This window comes from Podarcis tiliguerta (assembly GCF_965153285.1).
Source record: "Podarcis tiliguerta genome assembly, chromosome: 7".
Taxonomy (NCBI): domain Eukaryota; kingdom Metazoa; phylum Chordata; class Lepidosauria; order Squamata; family Lacertidae; genus Podarcis; species Podarcis tiliguerta.
In genome coordinates this window covers 74935742-74961061 of record NC_139540.1, presented here as the reverse complement: position 1 = coordinate 74961061, position 25320 = coordinate 74935742, and the positions used below count along the sequence as shown (strand labels likewise).

At 45.7% G+C, this 25320-nt stretch overlaps 1 protein-coding gene across 4 annotated transcripts in view; it reads left to right on the top strand.

Annotated features, from left to right (window-relative positions):
- The first annotated feature begins 11629 nt into the window (after window positions 1-11629).
- The window catches only part of TRIO (trio Rho guanine nucleotide exchange factor), a 257003-nt gene continuing 243312 nt past the window's right edge, over window positions 11630-25320 (top strand). For 3 of the 4 annotated variants that reach the window (XR_014513332.1, XM_083449240.1, XM_083449245.1), the window contains exon 1: window positions 11630-12433. Coding sequence is in view for 3 of the 4 variants with exons in the window: in XM_083449240.1 (XP_083305366.1) it covers window positions 12328-12433 (106 nt within the window). In the remaining variant the exon portion in view is untranslated. Of the gene's footprint in view, window positions 12434-14143; window positions 14432-25320 lie in introns of those variants that run through there. The other variant, XM_083449242.1, reaches the window with a different exon arrangement.

Sequence of the window (25320 nt, the reverse complement as noted above, 5' to 3'; positions counted from 1 at the left end):
AATTGAAAAAGGTATTTAGGTATACCTTTCCTAAGAAACCAGAGGCCTTCCTGTTGGGCATGGTGGACCAGAAAATGTCAAAGAAAGATAGAACTTTGTTTATGTATGCTAGCACAGCAGCAAGAATACTCATTGCAAAGAGTTGGAAGACACAAGATTTGCCCACGCTGGAGGACTGGCAGACGCAGTTGATGGACTACATGGAGATAGCTGAACTGACCGGCAGAATCCGAGATTTGGATAAAGAAACAATTGAGGAGGACTGGGGAAAATTTAAAGATTATCTGAAAAAATATTATAAGCTGTATGAATCTTAAGAAAGTGCATGATTAGGAAACGTTAAGCTTCTGCGAATATGATTAAGTAAATGGTAAAATTAGTGACAAAAGAGAAAAGGAGACAATTTAAATTGAATATGTTATGTTTATTTTAAAGGTATTGAAATTGAGATATAATATATTGTATTTGGATACATAACATTCGAAAGTTACAACAAGGTATGAAATAAGGTAACAAAATGCTGACATTGTTAATGCAAAGAACGCAGAATCGGAAGGGGTGGGGAAGTCCAAGTTTTATTTTGTTTTTGTTGTTAAAAAAGAGAAAATTTGTTTCTTGTAACTACTTTATTTGTTTATAAACCTATAAAATTATGGAAAGAAACGCAATAAAAAAATTTATAAAAAAATAAAAAAAAAACAAAGTCATAAACTCTTAGGAAGGAAACTGCAGGTTAATACAATATTTTTATCTGCAATTTATCTGTACCTATTCAATAAACCATTTCCATTCTTTTATTAAAAGTTTGTTATCTTGATTTCTTATTCTTCCTGTAAGTTTCACCATTTCTGCATGTTCCATAAGTTTTTGTATCCATTCTTCCTTTGTTGGGACTTCTGCTTCTTTCCACTTTGGGGCAAGTAACATTTTTGCTGCTGTAGTAGCATACATAAATAAATTTCTATACAATTTAGGTAGTTCTGCCCCTATAATTCCCAAAAGAAAAGCTTCTGGGTTTTTTTGTTTTTGTTTTTTTTAAAGAAAAAACAAAAGCTATTTTGAACTTCCCTTTCAATTCATTGTATATGATTTTGGCAAGGTTTATTTTTGAACCGTTATTATTCTGGTAAATGACGGGCGGAGAATTGGATCTGGCCGAAGACTGGATTTGTTACACCCCCATGGGCCAACTTTGATAGGTCATTACAATCAGCTCCTCTGAAGTCAATCTGCAGGCGTGGTGTGATGGCCTGGGATTCAGACTCGGATGCTGAACCTGAGGGATCCCAGCCTGCACAGGATTCCCCGCCTCCAGAACCAGCTGAGCCGGGGCTGGGGCATGAGCCTGAAGGGTCCTCACCTGTGCTGGATCCTCAGGTGCAGGCATCAGCTGTAAGCCTGCTCTGGCTCCTGAGGTGACGGAGGACCCATTGCCTGCAGGTGCTCCACTCCCAGCCCCATCAGAGGAAGCTGAGGTTGCCTCTGGGTCCGGTAACCCTCCAGCCTCTCCTGAGCTGCAGAGGCTCAGGGCAGAGAGGTGGAGGGAACTAAGTTCCCGCAGGAGGAGTGCTCACCTTAAGGCCAGGAGAGGCGAGTCACCAGAGGATCGGGGCACCCTATGCCTCGGGGCAGATAAAAGCCGGCCAGCCCCAGTCCCAAGTTGCAGGAGCAACATTGTTGGTTGCTAGTTCCTGCCTGAACCCTGTCCTGCTTTCCTGCCTGAGCTCCTGACCTGCCCTGGCTTCCTGCTTGCATGCCTGTTCCTGACTTCACCCGACTCCCTGCCCTGCACCCAGCTTCAGCTACTACGGGCTGCCTCCACGTTGCGCCTTTGACCATGGACCGGACTTGGACCTTGCCTCAGGTAACCCACAGGACCAGCACATTGGTTTGGATTCAAAATGCACCTGTAAATGGACAAAGCAGAACTTGTTGACAGCACAGATCAGCTGATTGGCGCTGGCAGTGAGCTCCCGCGGCTGCAATGGAGAATTCCAAGTGGGCAGCTCCTTGATGCAACCGATACAAGTGGAGCTTGCTATCGAGGAGCCCCATTTTGTTGGTTTGCATGCGTGGGTGGTATGAATCCAAAGCACCATTGCAAAGGGATTTGCTGTAATTAAGTGGGGAGTTACTTAATGCAGCTCATCCCTGCATGTTGAGGTCCCCAAGCCACCCCCTAAATAAATCACAATTCACACAGAAATTTTTGTTTAAGGTTTTTGGCATAATTTATTAAAATACATGTGAGTGGTTGCTTAGGCATTGGTTACAACTATCTGTCCCCGCCCCGGGACAGAACTGACTTTGATTCCAGTGAAAGCCAGTAAGGGAAAATAATATTGGGTAGAGAATGGGGCTGGGCAACATACCGTCACCCCTCCCTGCATGCTCCCAGGGGCTTGCACGGCCCTAGTGTTAAGTTGTGGGTGAAAATATCAGACGACACAGCGATTCTTCAAACAGCTCTTGTTTATTCACAGGCCAGAACAGAACTGAACTGAAGGGTTCCTCCAGTACAACGTACCTGTAACAATTTTCTAAAACTATCCAATCACTGAACGTCACTTTCGATCTCTTATTTGCATAACTATCTACAGTATCCCCCTGCTGGCCCAGGGTGAGAATTTCAGTACATAACACCTAGCCCCTTGCCGGGGATCCGCACAAAAACATGGCAAACCCCTGGATTCCTTTAATGGAATTCCCTTGCAGCAGGCCTCTGCCCTAGCCAACCCTTACCAACCAAATTTTAACCAATGCCTAACCGCAACCTTACAAGTTGTGACGATTTGCTACACAGTAGCAAAAACCAAATGGCACCAGCCAATCTGCCAAATGGACAAAATTCCTACCAGGCCACTGCCCCAAAAGCAGGCGACCCCATGACAGGAACAGCAAGGTCAAACGCAACAGCGAGGGTAGGCAGGCGATCCGATGCACACAGCAAAAGAGACTGAAAAAACTGTGTGCCAAGAATATATAACCTTCAGGCCATCCCTCTAAATGGTAAAATCAAAATCTCCCCAACAACCCAAATTGGCCCAATCTCAATCATGGCCATCCAAACAGTCCCGCCCAGTAACCAAGAGTGGGTATCCTGTTAGACCCCACCGCAACACGTGTTCATGAAGAACACGCTTTGTATGATCACTGACTAGTGCTGACAGTGAGCTCCCTTGGCTGTGGTAGCCAATTCCAGTGAGGCTGATTGATGCTGTTGCAAAGTGCTGCTTACAAAGGAACCAGGCAGGCCAAATTTGTGGGCCAAATTGGTACTCTTGTTGAGCCTAATTAGGCTCACCAGTTAGAGGTTCCTTACCCCTGCAGTCTATATTTAAAAGGGGGTAAAAGTGATTTCTCCTTTGAAATTGGTGCAGGACACAGAATTGCAGTGAGTATAAAATAAAGGAAGGGGGAATTAGCAGCAGAACAAATATAAATTTGCACTATGTGGACCACATCTTTAAAGTATGGCATGAGAAACAGCATTGTACATATGAGCAGGAAAGCTCCAAAACCACAAGGTGGTGTTCTCAATGTTCTGTGGCAAGCTGGTCCATCAATCTGAAAAGTTCTTAAATCAGAAGCAGAATTGGAGCGAGTACCGGCAGTGGATTCAGTTCTGTTTCCCCACTGAAAAGTCACAGCAGGTAACCACAGGAAATCTGTTGTGCATCTCTCTCCATAGCTACACCCAGGCAATGTTCCTCTTAATGTTGCATGAGATCATCTACAAATAAAAATGTAGTAAGGCTGCCATATGGTCTGGCTCTCTATATGCAACATAATAAATTAAGATTTGCTTTTGTTCTTTTTTAAGTACAATTTTACAGCTTGAACAATGAAGACTGAAGAGACCTGTGTTCTGGAAAGCTGAATTTGTGTGTGAGAGAGATAAACAGTATAAGCTAAACAAGCTATAGCTTAGGGACCCACTCACTTGGGGGGGCCCAAAAGATTTAAAGGGGGGAAAACTGGATGTACATTTCCAAAATAGAAGATAAAAAAATAAAAATAAAACCTACATACAGCAACAGTGTTTTGTGTTGTGTAGGCTCCTATGATGTAAGTAATGGGCCCCGCCTGCTAGCCTGCTCCCTAAAATATCACTAGTTTGCTCATTTCTCTATATAGGGTGCCTACATTCTGCATGGACTGGTGGCATGGCAACATGTGCAAATGGCTTTAGATACCAATTAGGTCCATAAATTCCATCTATCATATATTCAACACAAAAACCAGCGACAATTTGCTGTTGACAAAGGACAGCTGGACATATAAAGGGCCCCATTACCTTCAGTAGCTTAGGGCCTCTTCAAACCTAAATCCAGCCCTGAGCATGGGCCAGCTACAGCATCTCTTGCCTTCAGGCTGTCAACAGTTGCAAAACCCTTTCTCTGGTAACTCCCATGGAGTTACAGTTTATCGGATCTTTATATAATTGATTTAATGCGTCATTCCCCAATACAGGTATAAAATCGGGGGCTGCTCCCTGTACAGCCTGCTGCAACACCAATGAGAGGTGCTTAAAGTAAAGGTAAAGGGACTCCTGACCATTAGGTCCAGTCGTGACTGACTCTGGGGTTGCGGTGCTCATCTCGCTTTATTGGCCGAGGGAGCCAGCGTACAGCTTCTGGGTCATGTGGCCAGCATGACAAAGCTGCTTCTGGCGAACTAGAGCAGCACACGGAAACACTGTTTACCTTCCCGCTGGAGCGGTACCTATTTATCTACTTGCACTTTGACCTGCTTTCAAACTGCTAGGTTGGCAGGAGCTGGGACCGAGCAACAGGAGCTCACCCCGTCGCGGGGATTCAAACCGCCAACCTTCTGATCGGCAAGTCCTAGGCTCTGTGGTTTAACCCACAGCGCCACCCACGTCCCTATGAGAGGGGCTTACTTTGAACCAAATAATAAAGACCTGTTGTACCCTCAAGAAAAAATACTCAAGAGAATCTCTAAAGATCAGCTTGTAAACAGACACATGCGAGGACCGATGATCCATTCCCAAACCCTGTGATAATAATTCTAGCAAAAGAACATATAGGTAACCATTTCCACCACAGTCAAATTATAGGGGCAACCAGTGCTTTTTTCTGGGTGTACGCAGGGGGTACGCATACCCCTAAACATTTTTGTGAATCTTTGTACTTTTGTCCATTTACTATATTTATTTTTCCCGATTTGAGCTATAAAACGGTGCTTTTCTTGAGTCAAAATGAGAGTACCCTTAAACATTTTTAAAGGAAAAAAAAGCTATGAGAGCAACATCTGAAGAAACTCCAGCAGCAAATCTACAACCTAGAAGGTTTGAAGTTAAACCATTAAAATGGGCCAATATAATGGCTTCTCTGTATTTAAAAAGGTAAAGGGACCCCTGACCATTAGGTCCAGTCGTGACCGACTCTGGGGTTGCGGCGCTCATTTCGCTTTATTGGCCGAGGGAGCCGGCATACAGCTTCCGGGTCAGGTGGCCAGCATGACTAAGCCGCTTCTGGCGAACCAGAGCAGTGCACAGAAACGCCGTTTACCTTCCCGCCGGAGCGGTACCTATTTATCTACTTGCACTTTGACGTGCTTTCGAACTGCTAGGTTGGCAGGAGCAGGGACCGAGCAACGGGAGCTCACCCCATCACGGGGATTCGAACCGCCAACTTTCTGATCGGCAAGTCCTAGGCTCTGTGGTTTAACCCACAGTGCCACCCACGTCCCACTTCTCTGTATTTAGGTACGGATTAAAAAACATTAAGACATATATTCAAGAGTAGACCCAAGCCACGCCCTGTGACTGCCAAATATGACCCATTGGTTAATGTACTTAGCTTCTGCAAATCCCTTGTTTTAATTTTCTCTTCAGTGGTACCTCGGGTTAAGTACTTAATTTGTTCCGGAGGTCCGTTCTTAACCTGAAACTGTTCTTAACCTGAAGCACCACTTTAGCTAATGGGGCCTCCTGCTGCTGCCGCACCCCCGGAGCACGATTTCTGTTCTCATCCTGAAGCAAAGTTCTTAACCCGAGGTACCATTTCTGGGTTAGCGGAGTCTGTAACCTGAAGTGTGTGTAACCTGAAGCGTATGTAACCCGAGGTACCACTGTACATTTAGCTTGCTTCAAATCCACCGACACAAACAAAAGGGAAAGGAAGCAAGGCATTTCTCCCTGTTAACTCTTTTACATGTAGACACATAAGAGCCTTCCAACTCCCAGTGACTTGGAGGCGGCAGGAGAATAAATTCAGAGCCAATAATTAAGGTATATCTGGGCCAGATAAACTTATATATGGATAAACTTATTTATATGTATACACTTATTTAGGCAGATAAATAGAACCCTCCTCTGTACCTGGCTCAGACCTGCCCTTGTGGTGATAGTTTCAAGAAAATATTGAAAAGGATTCAGGTATTCCACCTTACCTCCTCCTTCCAAGTCCCTAAAGCACTGTTCTCCTTGCTATCACTGAAACACAGAGCTAAACACTAGGTTTCATATCCAATCTCTCGGTGGTTATCGTAATTCCCTGTTTTGCTGTCTTTGCATCTCATGTCAGATCTCATGAGGAATACCACCACAAGTGACCAGGACAGAACAAGCCAGCATTGCCTTTTATAGGCTAAAGTCTTGTCATTCCTTTCTTTTTTTTAATTATACTTTTTCTTAAATTTCTGTTTTACATTCTAGAATATTCACGTAAACACCCTTAAAATATCAGTGACTTCCTCTCTTTCCATGGTTCAGTTTGCACAACATAAATCCCTGCATATTTTGTACAGACCATTCGGTAGTCCATTATAACATCCATCAAAACTTATTTGCACTGCTGAATTTATCTTAATGCTGCCCACGTTTTCAAATATACACAGTTTTCCTCCACATATTCAATAAACATTTTCCAATCTTCTTTAAACGTATGTTCTTCTTGTTCTCTAATTCTATATGTTTGATCCATAAACTGCGCATATTCCATCAGTTTCAGTTGCCATTCTTCTTTAGTTGGGACTTCGTTCATTTTCCAGAAGTCTTGTCATTCTTAAGATCCCATTTTTAAAATGCCAGGCTTTTCTCAACCCTTTATCCTTCAGATGGAGGCCTCTGGTAGAAGCCTTTAGGTGCCATCCTCACAGAAGATTGCAAGGGACCAGAACACCCCCTTCTATATTTAAGTCACCAATTACTTCCCTGTGAACAAAAACTTCCCACCATAAAATGAGAGGCCCTAGCCATAAATTGGGCCTTTCGTTCCCTGCATTATTCTCCATTTAGTTGCTGACCACACCCCTCCTTCAATGGAGGAAAGATGCAAACCCCCACATTACTTGGTCGTATTTGTCATTGCAGCTCTATACTTTTACTATTGGCCATCAGAAAGGCTCACAACCAGCCCACACCACTTGTCAAGGATCTTGGGATGACACTTTCCTGGCAGAGAACCAACACGGCCTGATGTCCCTCTTGTGCGAAGGGGTACCTTGGCGTACGCTGCCACCAGATGAGCAGGCTGCCCACATGTTGTCTCTGCTGAAGTTCCCCTGAGCTGGGGGCGAGTTTGGCTGCTGCCCAACAGCAGGGGAGCCGGTTGTTTGACTGGCTGCTACGCCAACCCAGGAACTAGGAAGGAACCCAGCGGCTGCTCATTACTGAAGAAGGGGCAGGGTTGCCAAAAAAGCGCAGGTGAATGCAAACAGTGGTCAGTGCTGCAGAAAGGAAGCAGAGTTAAAGGAAGCAGTAAAGGACAGGTCTAAGGGATGCGGGTGCCACTGTGGTCTAAACCACTGAGCCTCTTGGGCTGGCCGATTGGAAGGTTGGCGGTTCAAATCCCTGTGACAGAGTGAACTCCTGTTGCTCTATTCCAGCACCTGCCAACCTAGCAGTTCGAAAGCAAGCCAGTGCAAGTAGATAAATAGGTACCACTGCGGCAGGAAGTTAAATGGCATTTCCATGCGCTCTGGCTTCCATCATGATGTTCTGTTGCGCCAGAAGCAGTTTAGTCATGCTGGCCACATGAGCCGGAAAGCTGTCTCTGGACAAACGGCGGCTCCCTTGGCCTGAAAGCGAATTGAGCGCCATAACCCGATAGCCATTTTTATACATCAACATCCTTTGGACTTCCATCAGCCTATCTGACAATTCTCCTTAATCTCACTACATCTCACATTTCTTAAATTTATATTGCACTTTACCACTCTTAATCTTAACCTTTCTTTCAAACAACATTTCAATCGATCTTTTTCACAAAGCTTCTTGAAAGCCAACAAGCGTTAGTTGCTCCTCACATACATTTTTGATATATTCTGTAAATTTATTCCAGTCCTTGGAAAATCTCTGGTCGCGTTGGTTTCTTATTTTCCCAGTCAATTTATCCATCTCTGCATATTCTGTCAACTTCATTCTCCATTCTTCCTTGGTCGGCATTTCTTCCTGCTTCCATTTCTGGGCCATCAAAATTCTTGCTGCTGTCACTGCATACCTAAACAATTTCACATCATTCCTGCTAATTTCATTCCCTACTATTCCAAGTAGAAATGCTTCTGGTTTCTTAATAAATGTATATTTCAACATCTTCTTCATCTCATTGTAAATCATTTCCCAGAAGCATTTCACTTTTTTACATTCCCACCACATATGGTAAAATGTTCCCTCTTTTTCTTTACATTTCCAACATTTGTTACAAGTTTTGTACATCTTACCAAGTTTCACTGGTGTTACATACCATCTATACATCATTTTCATTACATTTTCTTTTATTGTAGTGCATGCAGTGAATTTCATTCCCTCTTTCCACAATTTTATCCATTGATCAAATTGAATATTATATCCAAAATCTTTGGCCCACTGGATCATAACCGATTTCACTTCCTCATCTTTAGTATGCCACTCAAGCAGTAATTTGTACATTTTTGACAGAACTTTGACATCATTATTCAGGATCTCCTGTTGAAATCTCGATTGCTTTTCTTGAAAACCTCTTTCCAACAGTGTCTTTTTAAACATTGCATTTATCTGATGGTAATGCAACCAATCATTTACGTTTTTCTTAACTTCTTCATATGGTTTTAATTTCCATTTATCACCTTCTTTTATTATCAAATTCTCGTATGTAATCCAATTCCCTGACATATTGACCCTTCTTACACTTAAAATTTCCAATGGTGACAACCAGTATGGAGTTTTAAATTCTAACAGGTTTTTATACCTATTCCAAACCTCATTCAACGGTCCTCTAAAGATGTGGTTTTCAAAGCCTTTGTGCACTCTATTCTTTTCACACCATAACCCCATAGCCATTTTTGACTGGATGTAACCGTCCGGGGTCCTTGACTTTTTCCCCCCAAAGGACAGCCACCTGCCCAAGCAGAATGGGGAGAAACCGAGAAGGAAGGGAATAAGAGAGTCACTGAGCCAGGGGCAGAAGAGGCAGGCTTGGATGAAAGGAAGCCCAACATAAAATGCAAGAGGAAGGATGGAAAGATTAGAAAGAAGCAAACAGGGCTTAAGCTACCCTGCTTAGGACCACAAGCAAGGCACTCACCTGTTGCTGGAATTGTAGGAGGCTCCTCCCCATCTTGAGTACATAGGAGGCAAGATGGGATACCTACAGAGCCCGTGCAGAAAAGGGACGATGACTGGATGCAACGCCCCCCAGGCAGTTAGTCCAACTTCCCATATGGACAACATCCTCTGCAACACTTATGGGAAGCTGGATTAACTGCATGTGTTGTGGTAGATGGCCCATTTTCTGCTCAGGCTTTGTCTATGATGGCCACTGAATGCTTCGATGAGCCTCTGCTTGCTGACCACTTTGCAACAGCCAACATCTAATGCAGGCATAGGCAAACTTGGCCCTCCGGATGTTTTTTTTGAGACTACAATTCCCATCATCCCTGACCACTGGTCCTGTTAGCTAGAGATGATGGGATTTGTAGTCCCAAAAAACATCTGGAAGGCCAAGTTTGCCTATGCCTGATATAATGAATTGTCCAATGATGGATTTAAAGACGTAATTCTACAAGTCATGCAACTGGTTCTAATGCAGGCAATACATTTGAGGAGCTTTCTTGCCAACTTAAATTGCAACCTACGCTGCCCCAATCTTGGTTTCAGGAAGAGCAGGGAAGGGACTTCTGTTGGCCTCCTGATGGACTGCAGCCATCATCACTGACCCATTGGTCATGTTAAAATTGTAGAGTTGGGAGGGAGGGACTGCGAGGGTCATATACAGTGGTGCCTCGCAAGACGAAAAGAATCCGTTCTGCGAGTCTCTTCGTCTAGCGGTTTTTTCGTCTTGCGAAGCAACCCTATTAGCGGATTAGCGCTATTAGCGGCTATTAAAGGCTTAAGGGATTAGCGGATTAGCTGCTAAAAGGCTATTAGCACCTTAGTGCCTTAGAAAAAGGGGGTGGGGAGCGAAAAAAAATCGCAGGAACTCGCAAGACATTTTTGTCTTGTGAAGCAAGCCCATAGGAAATTCGTTTTGCGAAGCACCTCCAAAACGGAAAACCCTTTCGTCTAGCGGGTTTTCCGTCTTGCGAGGCATTCGTCTTGCGGGGCACCACTGTAGTCCAAACCATGCAATACAGGAATCTTTTGCCCAAGGTGGGGCTTGAACTGACAACCATGAGATTAAGAATCACATGCTCTACCGACTGAGCTATCCACAGGGCTAATGAAAGCTGGAGTCCAACAACATCTGGGTGGTCCCAACTTCCGCATCCCAATGTACAGATGTAAACACTCCCTTAAAAAAAGCCACCGGACCTTTGAGGTGAAATAGTTTAGCAAAGTGGAGTTTTTTTGGCCAGCAAAGTGTGTAGATGACCTTTTAAGACTGATAAAAAGAGAATTGGGTTAATAAAATTTTGGGAAGATTTCTGGCAAGCTGTCATCACTCCGCAGGTGGCAAAATTTGTTAAGGCCGCTGTCGCTCCTCTCAGACTTTGCCAGCACGTAGCTTGTCACTCTCTTTAATCTGCTATACTTGAGGCTGTGATTTTTGCATTTCGTGTTAATGGCCCGTTGGCAGTAATAAACGAACTGCTACTTACTCCCGTAATTGTAATTGCACACGTTGACAACTGATTCGGGCATCTTCCTCAAACGAGGCTCCTGCTAATAATGAAAGGTTAGAAAGCGGGGGAGGCCGCTTCTTGTGAGCACTTTCACCTTCCAACGCTCCTCACTGCTCTCGGCTTTCAGAATTGCACTACTTCCATAAAGGAAAGGGCACTTGACCTGCGGCCTCGCTTTATGGGCTCCCCATTTGGCGGAGGAGGAACCACACCTTTCAATGGCCTCCCCAAGAGAGAGGGCGCGCTCTGCTCCCCACCCCGCTGCCATCAAGGCGCATTAAATGCATACTCCGGCGCCGAGGCATTAAAGGGGATTTCCCCGCTTGCACATAATGCACCCCCCGCCCAGCCAATAGCAAAATGATCTTTCGCTCCGCGCCCCAACTGCCTCTTTCCTGTGCAGCCTCGCCGAGCGCGCACGGAGCTGCCCGGAACTTCCCGACAGGCTGCCGCTCCCCTCCCTCCCTCCTGCCCCGCTCCGAGGCTGCTTTCTCTCTTCCCCCAGCCAACCCCCGGCTTCCCTGGGCGGGGAATCGCCTCTCTTCCTTCCTTCGCTGTCCCCACCCACCTTTTGCAATGGCAAGCAAGATGGAGGAGCGGGGCGGCTTCGGCGCCCTCCCAGGGCGCTGTTGTTAAAAAAGCGCAGCTGCTCCCCAAAGGCTGCGGCGCCCTTGCTCCAACACCCCAACGCGCCCCGCTGCCCCCCTCTTCCCGGATTGCATCCCTCCCTCCCCACCCTCTCCCCCCATGCGCCCTCCCTCCCCTCCTTCCTGCAATTGTCTTTGCTTCTCCTCCCCCCTATCCTGCATGCACCCATTGCTTATGCACGCGCTCTCTGGAGAGGCTCTGCCAGAGCTGTGATCCCTCCACGCGCGCGCGCGCGCGCCTCCATCTATTATTGCGATCCTTTGGCTGCCGCCGGTGCAACCGGATCGATCCATCCACCCATCCAGCTGCCCCTTTCTTTTCTCCCCCCCCCCCCCCAATTTCCCCCCTCCTCTCCCCCTCCCTCCTTGCGCCATCGTCATTGCCAGCGCCGCCGCCGCGTTTCTTGGATGGATTTCTTCTTCCTGGGTGTTTTTGCTTGGAAGGTGAAGCCGGAGACCCGGGGCCCCCCGAGGTTTTAGATCTCCTCTTCTTCCTCCTCGACCTCCCAGCTCCTGTCAGCGATCCAGGCCGAGAAGGGAGCGAGGAGCCCGGTCAGCGTGGCGGTGGCAGCGCGCTCGGGTCCGGAGGAGCCACCGACCGCGTCTCGCAGCCATGAGCGGCTCCACCGCCGCCTCCTCCACCAGCGGCAACGCGGCCGGCGAAGGGGCGGAGGACGCCGCCAAGGATTCCGCGGACATCGCGGCTTTCTTCCGATCGGGTGAGCGCTCCGCTTGGCCGGAGGGGAAAGGTGGTCTGGCGTTGGGGAGGAGAGGGTTGGCCTTTCCAAGGAGTTTGGAGAAGGAAGCGAGGGGGAAATCTCGGTCGTTCCGATTTGATTTCCCCCGTCCGGTGGTTTTGTGCGCTTTGGAGTGTCGCTGCTTTCCTTGCCCAAGAGCTAAAAAAAAAAAAAGGGGGGGGGGAGGGAGGTATCAATCCTTGCCTCGGCAAGCCTCATATTTTTGCATGATTTCTATGGCCGTGCGTTGAAAAAGGCCAAGTGTTCACAGGACCAGCCATATGTACCGCTGTATGCGTTTTACAGGGTCTCTTTAATATTTGGTCGATGGATCTGGCTGTCAACTCCAAAGCCCCGATAGAGATTATCTTTTAGCCAGTCGGGGTACCTTATCGCGCCCCATTCTTCAGAGCCGCCTCACCTCCTTTAAAGACTAGATTTCCCCTCCTTGATAAAGTCAATAGACTACAGAAGGCCAAGACTATCTGTGGACTGTAGCATGTGTCTGGGTGTCATAATCCACAGCCTTTGTCACTGTTTCTAGACAGCTGCTGTAACCAAGGAATGGCAACCCAGCCGCATCCCCATCTTTCCCTTCCTCCATGGGGGAAAAAAAAAACCAAGCATTTGTTTTCTTGGCTAGCTTTTGGCTCCAGCTCTGGGTGTGTGTTTATTTCTATTAAAATGAAAAGCTTCTTCTCTCTCCATCTCTGCCTGCCTGCCTTTGCGGTTCGAATGCAAGTCTTGGAAGAGCAGGGTGTAAATAATCTACAGAGAGGCTAAGATAGAGTTGGCTTTGTTTGTCAGTTTTTTTTCTTTTCTGGGGAGCGAGCGTTTTTATTTTAATTTTTAATACAAATCTGGCTTAAGGAGTGGACAGTTGATTGTCTTTGTGCATTGATTTTGGTAGATGGTTGGATTTCGGGGGGGGGGTGCTGTTGGCAGAGGAAGACATGCATCTTGCATAGTTAAGCTGTAAGGGAAATACTTTGACACAAGGCAGGTGCTTGGAGCCTCTCCTTACATGGTCACTCCAGCTGTTGCCCAAACCTCCTTGTATCCTGTTACCCTAGGGTGGTAAAACTTTTATTATTATTATTCTCGTTATTGAGTGCTTGAGATGGGGTAACGGCTGCAGCTGGGAAACAGAATGGATAAGGCGCAGAAGGCAGGCGATTCCTCCAAAACAGACCTTTTCCAGAAACCCTACAAGTGCAGAAAGGTAACCTGTACATTAATGATGCCTGCCCTGTGTGTGAAACTGCCATGTTGCAAGGCTCCCAGTGAATCCATTGCTTATGGCCACAGGGACACTGGATTTGTATAAGACGGTAAGGGGTGGGAAAGGAGTAGTTAGCTGGGCCTGTATGTTTCTGGGCTTGCAGCTGAACTGAAAAACCGCTTTCTCCCCTTGGAAAACGGGGTGGGGGGAAAGGGTGGTTGTTGGGTCATATGTGCAAGTCACAGACATCCCTTTGCTTCTGGAGCAAACGTACCCGGTTCTGACAAATCCAAGCAAAAGCAAGGAGGCTCTGTGAATTCAGGTGGGGAGGGATATCTCTGGAAGGAGGGAGGGAAAAGGCATGGGGTTGTCCCAACCAATGCCTGCCTGCTGTTGGGGGGGGGCAGGGGGAGGAGGCTGAAGGGGAAGCCCAGCAGAAAGGCCCCCTGTAACGGCTTGCCTGTCAGACTCTGAACACCGCTTTAGACAGAAGCTCTCGCTTTGGGTTTTCCTCCCTCTTGCCAGAATTTGTTTGGTTCCTCCTCCTCCTCCTCTGCTGCTGCTGATATGCCGCTCATCACCATCCTTCCAAGGAGGTGGGGAGAGGGGGAGATAGGACAGCGGGCTTCTTTGCTTGCTTCATCTGGATGCCTTTAAAAGGACCGAGCCTAGGAAGTGGGGATAGGTTGGGGGGGGGGGGAGAGAAAGAGAAGAAATGCAGACTCATCTCTGGAGAACCGAAGGGGCGTCTGAGTTAGGTAGGTATTTTGCCTCTATTAGTGAAGGAGTGGACCATGATTGCTTGGAATAAGTGTTCGTTTGCTAGCGTTTGCCCTATTTGACGGAGAACTGGGGCAGTGCGGGGGGGGGGGGAGGCATATGGAGAAAGGAAGGATGAAAACTGTCAGTTGTTGGGTCTCCTCTTTCTTCTCCTCCTCCCCACTCCTCGAGTTGGTTATGGTCAGGGAACTTGTATACAAGGGTGATCACAAGCTTCTCAGCTCACAGTCCCTTAATCTGGTCCAGATATGATCCTTGAGGGTGGTGGCTGTGTGGACAGGTGGCTGCTTTTCTCGTGAGCTTTGATGTTGTTGTTGTTGTTGTATGAAATGGGCTCCCAGGATAGACTGCATGGATCATGTTCCTCAGGAACCCATAATCCCTGTTGGACATCACTGCCGTGGTTATATTGTCTCGCAGCGCTGAGTTGCAGGGAGACCCATTCATTCTGCATGGCTTCAAGGGTGAGTGTTTTGCTTTCCTGGGCATTTCTGGCGTCATGGGAATTGGGTGAGTTGCTGCCTAGGTACACTAACCAGCCCAATTGAGGCTGCTTTCCTCTAGGTTTGATCTGTGCTGCGTGACAAAGATGTTCTGGTGTGTGCCCGTTGCGAAACATAAATGAATTTTTTACTGTTGAAAAGACTTTCTGCACTGGGGTTATGTCAGAGCATTCTGGCTTCTCTTGAAGACAGGCTTTCAAATTCGTCGGCAAAATTTACTGGCCTTCATACCTGTCTATAGATACTTGTTTGGGGCTGTATCCACTGTCCTGGGGATAAGATTGTTGAATTCAGCAGGATTTGAAACCTGACAAAGGCAACATATGATTTCCCTTCCCTGGGCTACCTTGAGTTGATTCTTCTTGCCTCAGAGAAGTGACTACGGTATTTGCAAACCTTGTTCAGAATGTGTTATCCCATGGTGGTTCTGCTTCAGGTTTTATGTGATTTCTGATTCACCTGTGTTGTTACCCATTTTGAGCCATTCTGCAGTGAAAGCATCCCTGAGAATATTGGTAGTGAGAAGACTGGGAGAATTGGAAAGGCTGTTAAACAATAAACACAGGAGCTAATCATTGACAAATCCTTCTCTTTAGAATCCACTTAGATCAGGCATGCAAAGACACACACCGACTTGGGCTGTGTCTTAAATTTAATCCCACCTAAATCATGTTTTTTTTTTAAAAAAAATATAAGAAGACCTGATTTGGCTTTCTTTGTGTTGATTAGCCATTGACTTTGGGAAATTGGGAAAGGCATTCAAATAACTGCACATCTCTATAGGTAAGTCCTGGTGGTATGGGTAATAATAGACAATGAATGGGGTGGAAAGTGCAGCAATAGGAACAAAAAAAGTGGGGGGGGGGGGACTGGGAAGATCAGGGATGGGTGGATGGAATACCAGAATGGCGTTTCAAGCATGCAAGTAGGAGTTTGGGCGGGCACCATGACTGGTCTTCCAGGACCGGCAAAGAGGGAGGGGGCTTTGATTTTGGAATGGTGCAGCTGCTATGGAAGAGTATCTCTGAGTCATTGGGATGGGTGAACTTTTTATGGCGTGGAATGTATTAACTGTGGACTGCTGGTTGCTTCCACTGGACAAACAAATCAAAATAGGTCCTCGGAGCCTCAATGCTGAGGCCTGGAGGTGCTGTTGAATAGCTTGAGGACCTATTAAGATAAAGCCTGAAATGGAATGTGGTGGGGCTGGGATGCTGTACAGTGGCTGGTTTGGTGCAGTTAATAATGGTACATCACTCCCATGATGTTTGCTTGTTGCAGGAAGTGGGGAGAATCCAAAAAAGCAACTAAAATAATGCTTAAAAAAAACAAAAAAAAAAAAACAGATGGCTGTGTTGCATATTGGAGGTAGGAATGCCTCGTTTCGCCTATAATATAGGAATGACCTTTTTATTTAGCCTTAAAATGTTGGTCTCTTGAGCCTATAGGAACTACAGACTTTGTGACCAAACTATATGAGATGCTCTCTGATTAGATTTCCATGAATTTTCTGGGGAAGGTGGAAAATCCTCAAAATTGGATTCTTGGGGAGAAGGGGTTTCTGACTTCCTTTGCCCTCTACCCAGTCTGTCTCCAGCGTTAGAAACTCAGCTATATAAGCTGGGTGCCAAATGGGTTGCAGTCGCTAAAACAGAATGCCTAGTTGCCGTTTTGGGGCCAGGTGGCTCGGAAGTTGTATTTTTCAGTTTGACTTTTGGGTTCCTGAAATTCTTTCCGATTGTGAAAATAAAATATAATGGATAGAATTCCACAGGGTGTGTCGCTAGTGTGTGAAAACAGTCAAGATCCAAGGATTTCCAGGCAGGCACCTCCAGATGGTGTAGATGTCAGGCGCCATCCTCACGCCCGGGCATCTTCACTTGGTCACAAATGGTCAATAAAGGTAAAGGTAAAGGGACCCCTGACCATTAGGTCCAGTCGTGACCGACTCTGGGGTTGCGCGCTCATCTCGCTCTATAGGCCGAGGGAGCCGGCCTTTGTCCGCAGACAGCTTCCAGGTCATGTGGCCAGCATGACTAAGCCGCTTCTGGCGAACCAGAGCAGCACACGGAAATGCCGTTTACCTTCCCGTCGGAGCGGTACCTATTTATCTACTTGCACTTTGACGTGCTTTCGAACTGCTAGGTTGGCAGGAGCAGGGACTGAGCAACGGGAACTCACCCCGTCGCGGGGATTCAAACCGCCGACCTTCTGATCGGCAAGTCCTAGGCTCTGTGGTTTAACCCACAGCGCCACCCGCGTCCCTCAAACAGTCAATAGACAGGTGCAAAATGCGCCTGGCGAATTTCGAGTTTGCCGCCTGTGGGAAGCATGTGTGATTTTCCCAGCTGGGCAAATAGCATATTTGGCATTGTGGAAGCGGGCAATTTATTGATCAGGATAGTGGCATGAGTGGAAAAGGGATAGCTCCCCTCCTTCCCAGTGCCACAGCCCCGGTTCAGCGTGGCTGCTTTGTATAGATCAGAGCTCTGATCTCAGCTCATTGCCCTTAGCTTTTCAGAAGTGTGGTACCTCAAAAGGAAAGAAGCACTTCAAAGCAATGCAATGCTTTCTGCTTTCTTGGAAAGGGTAGACGTATTTCTCAGCATGCTGTAACTTGGGTGGAAATGTTTCCTTAATGCTTGAAATAACAGGCACAGCAACACTTTTGGCCCATTCCAATACGCACACTTTGAACGGATGTTGTTGCGCTTGTGGGCTTAATACTTTGGCATGCGCGCCGTTCCTGCCACTTTCAATTTCCTTATTTTTATTGGCAGAGATCAATATTGGTAGCACGATACTGCCCTCCATATTAAAAAGGCGGCGCGAGGGCCTTTCATGCGCTGACTTTCTGAGCCTCGTATACACTGCTGTGGTGTAAGCGGGACCAGGAGGAGCGAAGACTTCCTGTGCTCTCGTTCTCCCTCGTTCCCTGCAATTATATAACTGGGTCCACTCGGTTTGATGTGCAGTATAGCACTTCGTGGTCTACATTTTTTAAATGCTTCCTAAAAATAGAGGGAGGGATGACTTTGAAACAAACTAGATCGAGGAAGTTGTGTAACGCTAAGAGTTCTTTTGCTACTTCAGTGGGTAATTTGAACTACTTTGAAAGCAGGGTTTTTTTCCCTCTTGGGGGCCACATTCTCTTGCGGGGTAATCTATTTGGGGCCGCATGCTGGCTGCGGTCAGGGCTGCTCCCATTTCTCTCCCCCATTTCTTTCCCTTTTCTTCCCCAACCCTTTTGGTTGCATGCAGAAGGTCAGAGGTTTGAACTGAGAGTTTGTGGAGAGCTTTGTCCTTCAGTCCATTTCAGTTTTGATTCCTTTCCACCCTCCTTGTTTCCCTCTGGGTTTTCCTCACCTGCATGAAAACAGGCCATTTCAACGGAATTAGTATATTTTTATTAAACCTTTTTTTTAAAAAAAACAAACCTAAAATGCCCAAACTTTTGAAATACACAGTGCATTTCAACTCTTGTTTGGATTCTTGATTCCTGGATATAAAGTAAATATTTGCCCGGACACTTTCTAAGCCACTAGCAATCAAACTTCGCACATTCAGATAACATCAACTTGTCTCAAATAAATGCTGCATATTGCTGAGAATTCTAGCATGCCCAGTTGGATTGAGTTGCAGATGATTCAGGAATAACACCAGACCATAGTGCTATGTGAACAAGCAATCAAAAAACCCTGGGCTCCTCTTCTCAGGCATGGTAATGATTCCCTATCCCGTTTCCTGTAAAAAAAACAGCTATAAGTAAGTCAGAAATTAAATCACTATAACAAGTGGGGGGAAAAACGCTATGTAAAAATCAGAGATTTTTTTTTTTTTTTGCTCTCTGGCGCCATTTGGTGTTGCATGTTTGTAGCACATTCAAGGAGGTCCTTGAGAAATAATAATAATAATAATAATAATAATAATAATAATAATAATAATAATAATTAATAATAATTACAGTATTATTTATACCCCGCCCATCTGGCTGGGTTTCCCCAGCCACTCTGGGCGGCTTCCAACAGAACATTAAACTACAATAATCTATTAAACATTAAAAGCTTCCCTAAACAGGGCTGTCTTCAGATGTCTTCTAAAAGTCTGGTAGTTGTTTTTTTCTTTGGCATCTGGTGGTGGTGGGGGTGTTCCACAGGGCAGGTGCCACTACCAAGAAGGCCCTCTGCCTGGTTCCCTGTAACTTGGCTTCTCGCAGTGAGGGAACTGCCAGAAGGCCCTGGACCTCAGTGTCCAGGCAGAATTGCAGCCCTGAGCCATTTAAGACTTTATAGGTCAAAACCAGCACGTTGAATTGGGTCCGGAAACTAATTGGCAGCCAGTGCAGTTGAAGACTGCTACTCAAGATACACGCAACATTTGTCTGAGGTTGCTTGTTGCAGGTGAATTTCAGTGGTTCTGTGCAAAGCTATATATGCTTCTTGGGTCATTTGCAGTCTTCCAAATGAGTAAGCTTCTGAGAAACATGGGGGTTCCCTGAAACATAACTTTGAAAGCCACTGCTTGTGAACTGAACCAACATTCCTTCTGATTAAGGAAGGAAAATCTTTGGTCTTCGTTCTGTCCTTGGTTATTTCCCCAGGACATCAGTTCTTTTGCCAGATACTGCCATTATTTTTTGCTATTTCAGAAACTCTTCTTTTTCGTTCACCCTTCGTTTCTCATCTTGGTTATCATCATCATCATTTTTAATTTGTATACCGTCTTTCTATCTTACAGCGGTTTACAAGCTGAAGAAACAAAAAATGTACATCTTACAACAATCTAATGCAATACAAACATGTGATAATAAAACATAACTTTAAAATAGGCAGCCAACAACAAAAAAGTAACATTCAACAATCATTAGAACAGTATAAAATAATAATATCAACATATAAAAGTTAAACAGAAATCCACTCAACAGTTACAATAAATAATATCTAAACTATGGTCAATAAAACAACGGTAAGCCACAGTACATAAAACAATACAATACACATTGAGAAGCAGAGACTAGAGGGTGGGGCAAGGCAGGTGGAAGGAGGCCTTGCCTGATGGAGTCTCTCCCCTCATGATTCTTTTTTTTTGGGGGGGGGGGAGACAACGACTTCCTTCCTCAATATAACCTTTCGTCCGCAATTCTGCACTTTGCCTGCTCACCATGATATGCTGCTATTACTGTTAATATTACAGTGGTACCTTGGGTTACAGATGCTTCAGGTTACAGACTCCGCTAACCCAGAAATAAGACCTCGGGTTAAGAACTTTGCTTCAGGATGAGAACAGAAATTGTGCTCTGGCAGCGGGAGGCCCCATTAGCTAAAGTGGTACCTCAGGTTAAGAACAGTTCCAGGTTTAAGAACGGACCTCCAGAACGAATTAAGTTCTTAACCAGAGGTACCACTGTATTATTAGTTAATAATAGTTTATTAGCTGTCCTCCACTCTAACTTCCAAGGGTGGGTTGCAACAATTTAAAGAATACAACACAAAAAATGGTTTAAAACAAATTACAATCACAAGAATAGGGTGGGTTCTAAACATTTATATTTCAGGGCTCTTTGGGTAAAGAAGTGTGTATGTCACTCTCATGTCACTTCCCTCTTTTATTCTAATCACTGACATCCAGTTTTGTTTTGTTTTCTTGGTTTACATGGTTCTTCAGTTTACATGGTTGCGTCCTGCCTTTTAGAAATTCCCCACAAAGCAGCATTCTAGCGTTCTTTGATTCAGCTCCCCTTTGATTTCTCATTAGGTTTCAGTTTTGACTGTGGCTCTTTTCTTGTTATGGCAAAGATCTCGTGTTCCACATCCTTTTTTCTCTGGCCTCTTCCTGTGCCTGGAATGGTTGTTCTGAACATATTTTACCGTATTTAAAAATGACGTTTCCAATTTATCCAAATTGAATCTTTTTGAACATGTCACCCTTGATACCGCTAAGAAATTAAAATTACCAGGATGTCATAGATCCACTCTGCCATCAAATTCCACTGTTGAATATTAATACAGCACATCATTTTGCAATCTCCTGATTTATTCCCTTCTAAACTACAAATGGAATTTTCTACTTGGGCCAACAAAGCAGAAATGGACCCGCCCAAATATGAAATGCAACCAACACGTTATCTGCCGTTCACTATGATATTCCTGTCCTTGCAATCCTTCTGAGCTTTTGAGCCTTTTTGGAGATAAAGGGCGGGCTTTTAGTTACAGGACTACTTGGTTACTTGAATTCTAGAACAGATTTCAGAAAGACTCTCCTCCCTGGAAGAGAGGGGAGTGGTTGTGGGTGGGAGCCCGAGCTCCGCCCCTAGCAGGCGGCGTTAGCCCCCTGCCTCCCCCACTCACCTGGCTGGCGCCCACGCCCATCGGCAGGCACCCAACCAGGTGCCTCCGAGGGGGCGTGTACAGCAGCCTAAATGCTGCAGCGCCAGCCCCTCCTCGGCCTCACTCTCCGTCGTCCCGTCGCGAGTCACCCACCCTCCACTCCCTTTTAGCTCAGGGTCTAAGTTTTTCCTTGGCCTTGCTATGGACCTTAGGTTGGTCGCCCTGGTTGTCCGGGGGGCCTGGTAGGAATTTTTCCATTTGGCATTAGGCTTTTTGGCTTTTTCGCCTACCTCGTAGCAATCGTCACAACTTTCGTGGTATTGGTGGGTAGGTTAGGCATTGGAATAATGTGTTTTGGTGTGTCGAAGGGCTAGGTGTGGCCATCGCCTATGCCTTCAATTTTTGGGTATTCCTTTAAAGGAATCTGGCGGTCGTGTATTCTGTCCGATGCCTGCTTGGCGGGAGGCCATGGCAAGAGCCTCGGTGACATCAGGGGAGAGCCTATAGTTGGATTAGCATCAACAGGCTCCACCTACTGGTGAATAAACCCCCCTTGTTTCGGACATCCAATGCCTAAGCCAATACCTTTTCACTGCTGTAATCAATAAAGATGTGGCCTTTTCTTGCCCATTAACCTTATATCACGTGTCCTTGTGTATTCATTCCACATTGCGGGGGTTGGGTCCTCGAATCACAATCAGGAAATCCTGAGAAGGTTAGAGTAGGGTGCCATAGTCAGCAAAATGTCATGCTATAGTTCTTTCTAGCACATTATAACTAAAGGCTGCAAGTGGGTGAATAATGCTGGAATCTTTCTCAAATGTGCAGGGAATTTTTTTTATATATCGAGGGACATTCTGCAGGGATGTGCTAAGTGTAACCAAAAACGATAATTCTCAAGAAAGAAGTGTCCACAAAATGTCGCACTAGTGCGAACAAATTGGGGATTTCTAGTAAATGGTAAGAAGCCAAAACTGCTGTTGAACAAGTCTTGAGAGATTTGAGGTGGTGGAACAATTATTTTGATCTCTCGCAGCTTCATGAACCATGGTTTATGTAGTGGGGGACAAGCATCAGGACCAAGTGCTTCTCCCATGATCTCCCACCTCACATCCTGGAACTTTATTCCTGACTTTTACTAATCCAGGGTTGCTGTTACTATCTGAACGGTGAACTATTGCTTAATCTTGGGTAGCAAACCGGGATAAGTCAGCCGATATGCGAGTGAAGGGGAAGAGCACTTGAACCCAAAACTTGTTCCTAGCTTCAGGAACAGTTAATTGTTTTGTCAACGCAGACAAAACACATACCAGGGAACTAATTCGTTTGTGAAGCTGGGAAAGATCACCCGGACAATACCAACATGTGATTTTGTAAGAAATCTCTGGAAAGAATTGGGACGCGGCTGTGTTAGACCAGTGAAGGCAGCCCCAAGTGTACCACCCTAAACTATGGAGGAAGGGTGCAACAAAAAAGCAGTGTCATTAATCTCGAGTGTAAATAAGGTCACTGGGCACCTTGTAATTTTACTTTTCCAATTCTCCAAGTGAGGAGAAGCCGCCATTTTGTGGGATTCCTGTCCTCCAAGGCTCATGAATAGAGCCAGATTGTCGCCTGACTGGGCTCTTGGAGCTCTTTGTGGCAAAAGGGATGGGTTGGAAGAGGAGCTATGGGAAAGCATAGCCTACTTTTTATGAGCCCAGTCATGTGACCGTTACATCACCATGTGGAGTTTTGAGCTTAGCCATGTGGCTGTTGCATCACAAGAGGAGTGGGTGGGGCTACAGCAGGTTGAGTTTTTCAGCCATCTTTCTCTAGCCTAGTGAGCACTTGGTCACTTGCTTACATTGAGGTGAAGTACCCCCATGTGATTCACCACTCCAGCAAAGGACCAGGGCTACTGCTGACCTGATACTCAGGCAAGACGCCAAGGAACCATGTACTTCAATGAGGGGCACATGCTTTTCAGGCTCAGTTGTGGACATCTCTGTTTAAAGGCATTCTGGAAGTGGGAATGGGCAGAATCTGTTCCTGAAGCCTTGGAGAGTAGCGTAGTACTAGATTAGGTGGGTGATTGGTTCAAACTCTACGTAGATCAGCTGCTTGCATGCTTGGTTTGCAGTCTTGCGCAACTAGCGAATGTGAGTATTGCATAGTTTATTTCTAACCTCTTTTTCTTCTTCAAGGAAAGGCTTGGATATCTTTTTGAAATAATTCTAAATGGTTCTTCATCCCAACCGATTCCCTCAGTGGTGAACAATAATAACTATTCAATAGAAGCAAAATGTGATTCATCATAGAACAATAAAAGCTAAAAGGCAGCAGCAAAAAACAAGCACTGTGCGCAAGACAAATGGAGCCCCTTTAAAATGCCTGAGTAAGCAAGAAAATCTTAACCTGGCATCTAAAATATTGTAATATTTTTGCCAGTTGAGCCTCCCATAGGAGAGTGTTCTAGAGTTGAGGTTCCCATCTCCTTCTTGGGAATGTATTGCAGTTCAGCAAGCGATGGAACCTGGGGAAAGGCCTTGGCTGAACATCTTAATGCGTGAGTAGGACAATCATGGGATGAACTATATGGATCCCAAGCTGTTTAGGACATTAAAGCGAAGGATCAACACTTTGAATTGCGCCTGGAAGCAGATTGGCACCCAGCGTAATTCTTTGAGAATTGGAGTTATACAGCTCCATCTATGCACAGCAACATCTGGATGGACTGAAGCTTTTAAGCCATCTTCAAGGGCAGCCCCAAGCGTAACCCATTACAGTAGTCCAACTGGGTGGGCACCAGAGTATGGCTCACCATAGCTTAGCAATCCCTACCCAGGAATTCTAAGCGTACACAACTGTTCAGTTCTGTCGGTGGCTGTTGGTTACAATAGTCCCAAACAAATACCGTACTTTTCTGTCTGTAAGACGAGGTTTTTTTCTTCAAAAGCCATGTTAAAAATTGGGGATAGTCTTATACATGGGTAGTGCATTGTGGGGATGTGGGATTGGTGGCTGCAATGAGTTGGAGAATGTTGGTGGCTGCGTCAAGGGGCTGGTGTTGATTGGCTGTCATTGTGACAATTGGGCAGTCAATTTGCTTCTTTTTTTGACGAAGGGACAGAGGATAGGTGGCTTTTGCAATGCCGGCAGCGGTGGATTAAGGAACATATACATTTCCCCCCAAATAAATAGGTTACCTTGATAGCCTTGGTGCATTTCTGTGTTTGATTCAGCAAGGGAAATTTCTAAGTTCTAAACAGAAATCTAAAGCCAGTTCTTTTTGTGTAACTTTTATTATTTCGAAGGCTTGAGGTGCTTCCCCCCACCCCTAATTAAAACAGGGATTGGTGTGCGAGTCGGAACTGCGAGAGGGGAAAAAATAAAAATAAAATGGTGCTTCTGTTAATGCTTCTGAAACGACAAGTTGTGTTTTACCAGAAATCTCCTGCAGAGAATTATTAGCACTTCATTTTTATATTTCTGGGAAGCGTATCTCTGTGTGGACGCCTTCCAAAAACATTAACTCTTTAGGAAGAAAAACCTGTTGTGGTTTTCATTACCAATATGGGAAAACATTTTGGATCTTCAGAGCAGAGCTTGGGCCTGTTTCTTACTGTGAGGGGTTGCCACGGTGAGAAGGAGGATGCTAGGATGCTAGGCTAGATGTGCTGTTGTCCATCTGGCTCGTAATGTTCATCTGTATCCTGGTTCTGGTCTTGTATGTCTTCTTCAGCCTGAAAGTTCTCACATCCCAGAATGTTCCTCCACATGGAAAATTGCTTCTTGCTTTTTCTTCAGGTGTCTGCAGAGGGTTCCTCCTGGGTGGGAGAGCTGTCCAGAGAACAGAGGCCATAGCAAAGACCCGCTTCCATGTTGCTTCTAGATGGGCACAGTTAGCGGAATCTCCTTTGATGATCTGGGTGACCCACAAAGGTGTCTCTTGGGGAAGGTGGCCCCACTCAATCACCTGGTTCCAAGTTGTTTGTGTGTGTTACTAGCAAGAGATGGAAAGAAGATAAAGTCCTGTCTGGAGAAGAATGGCAGATT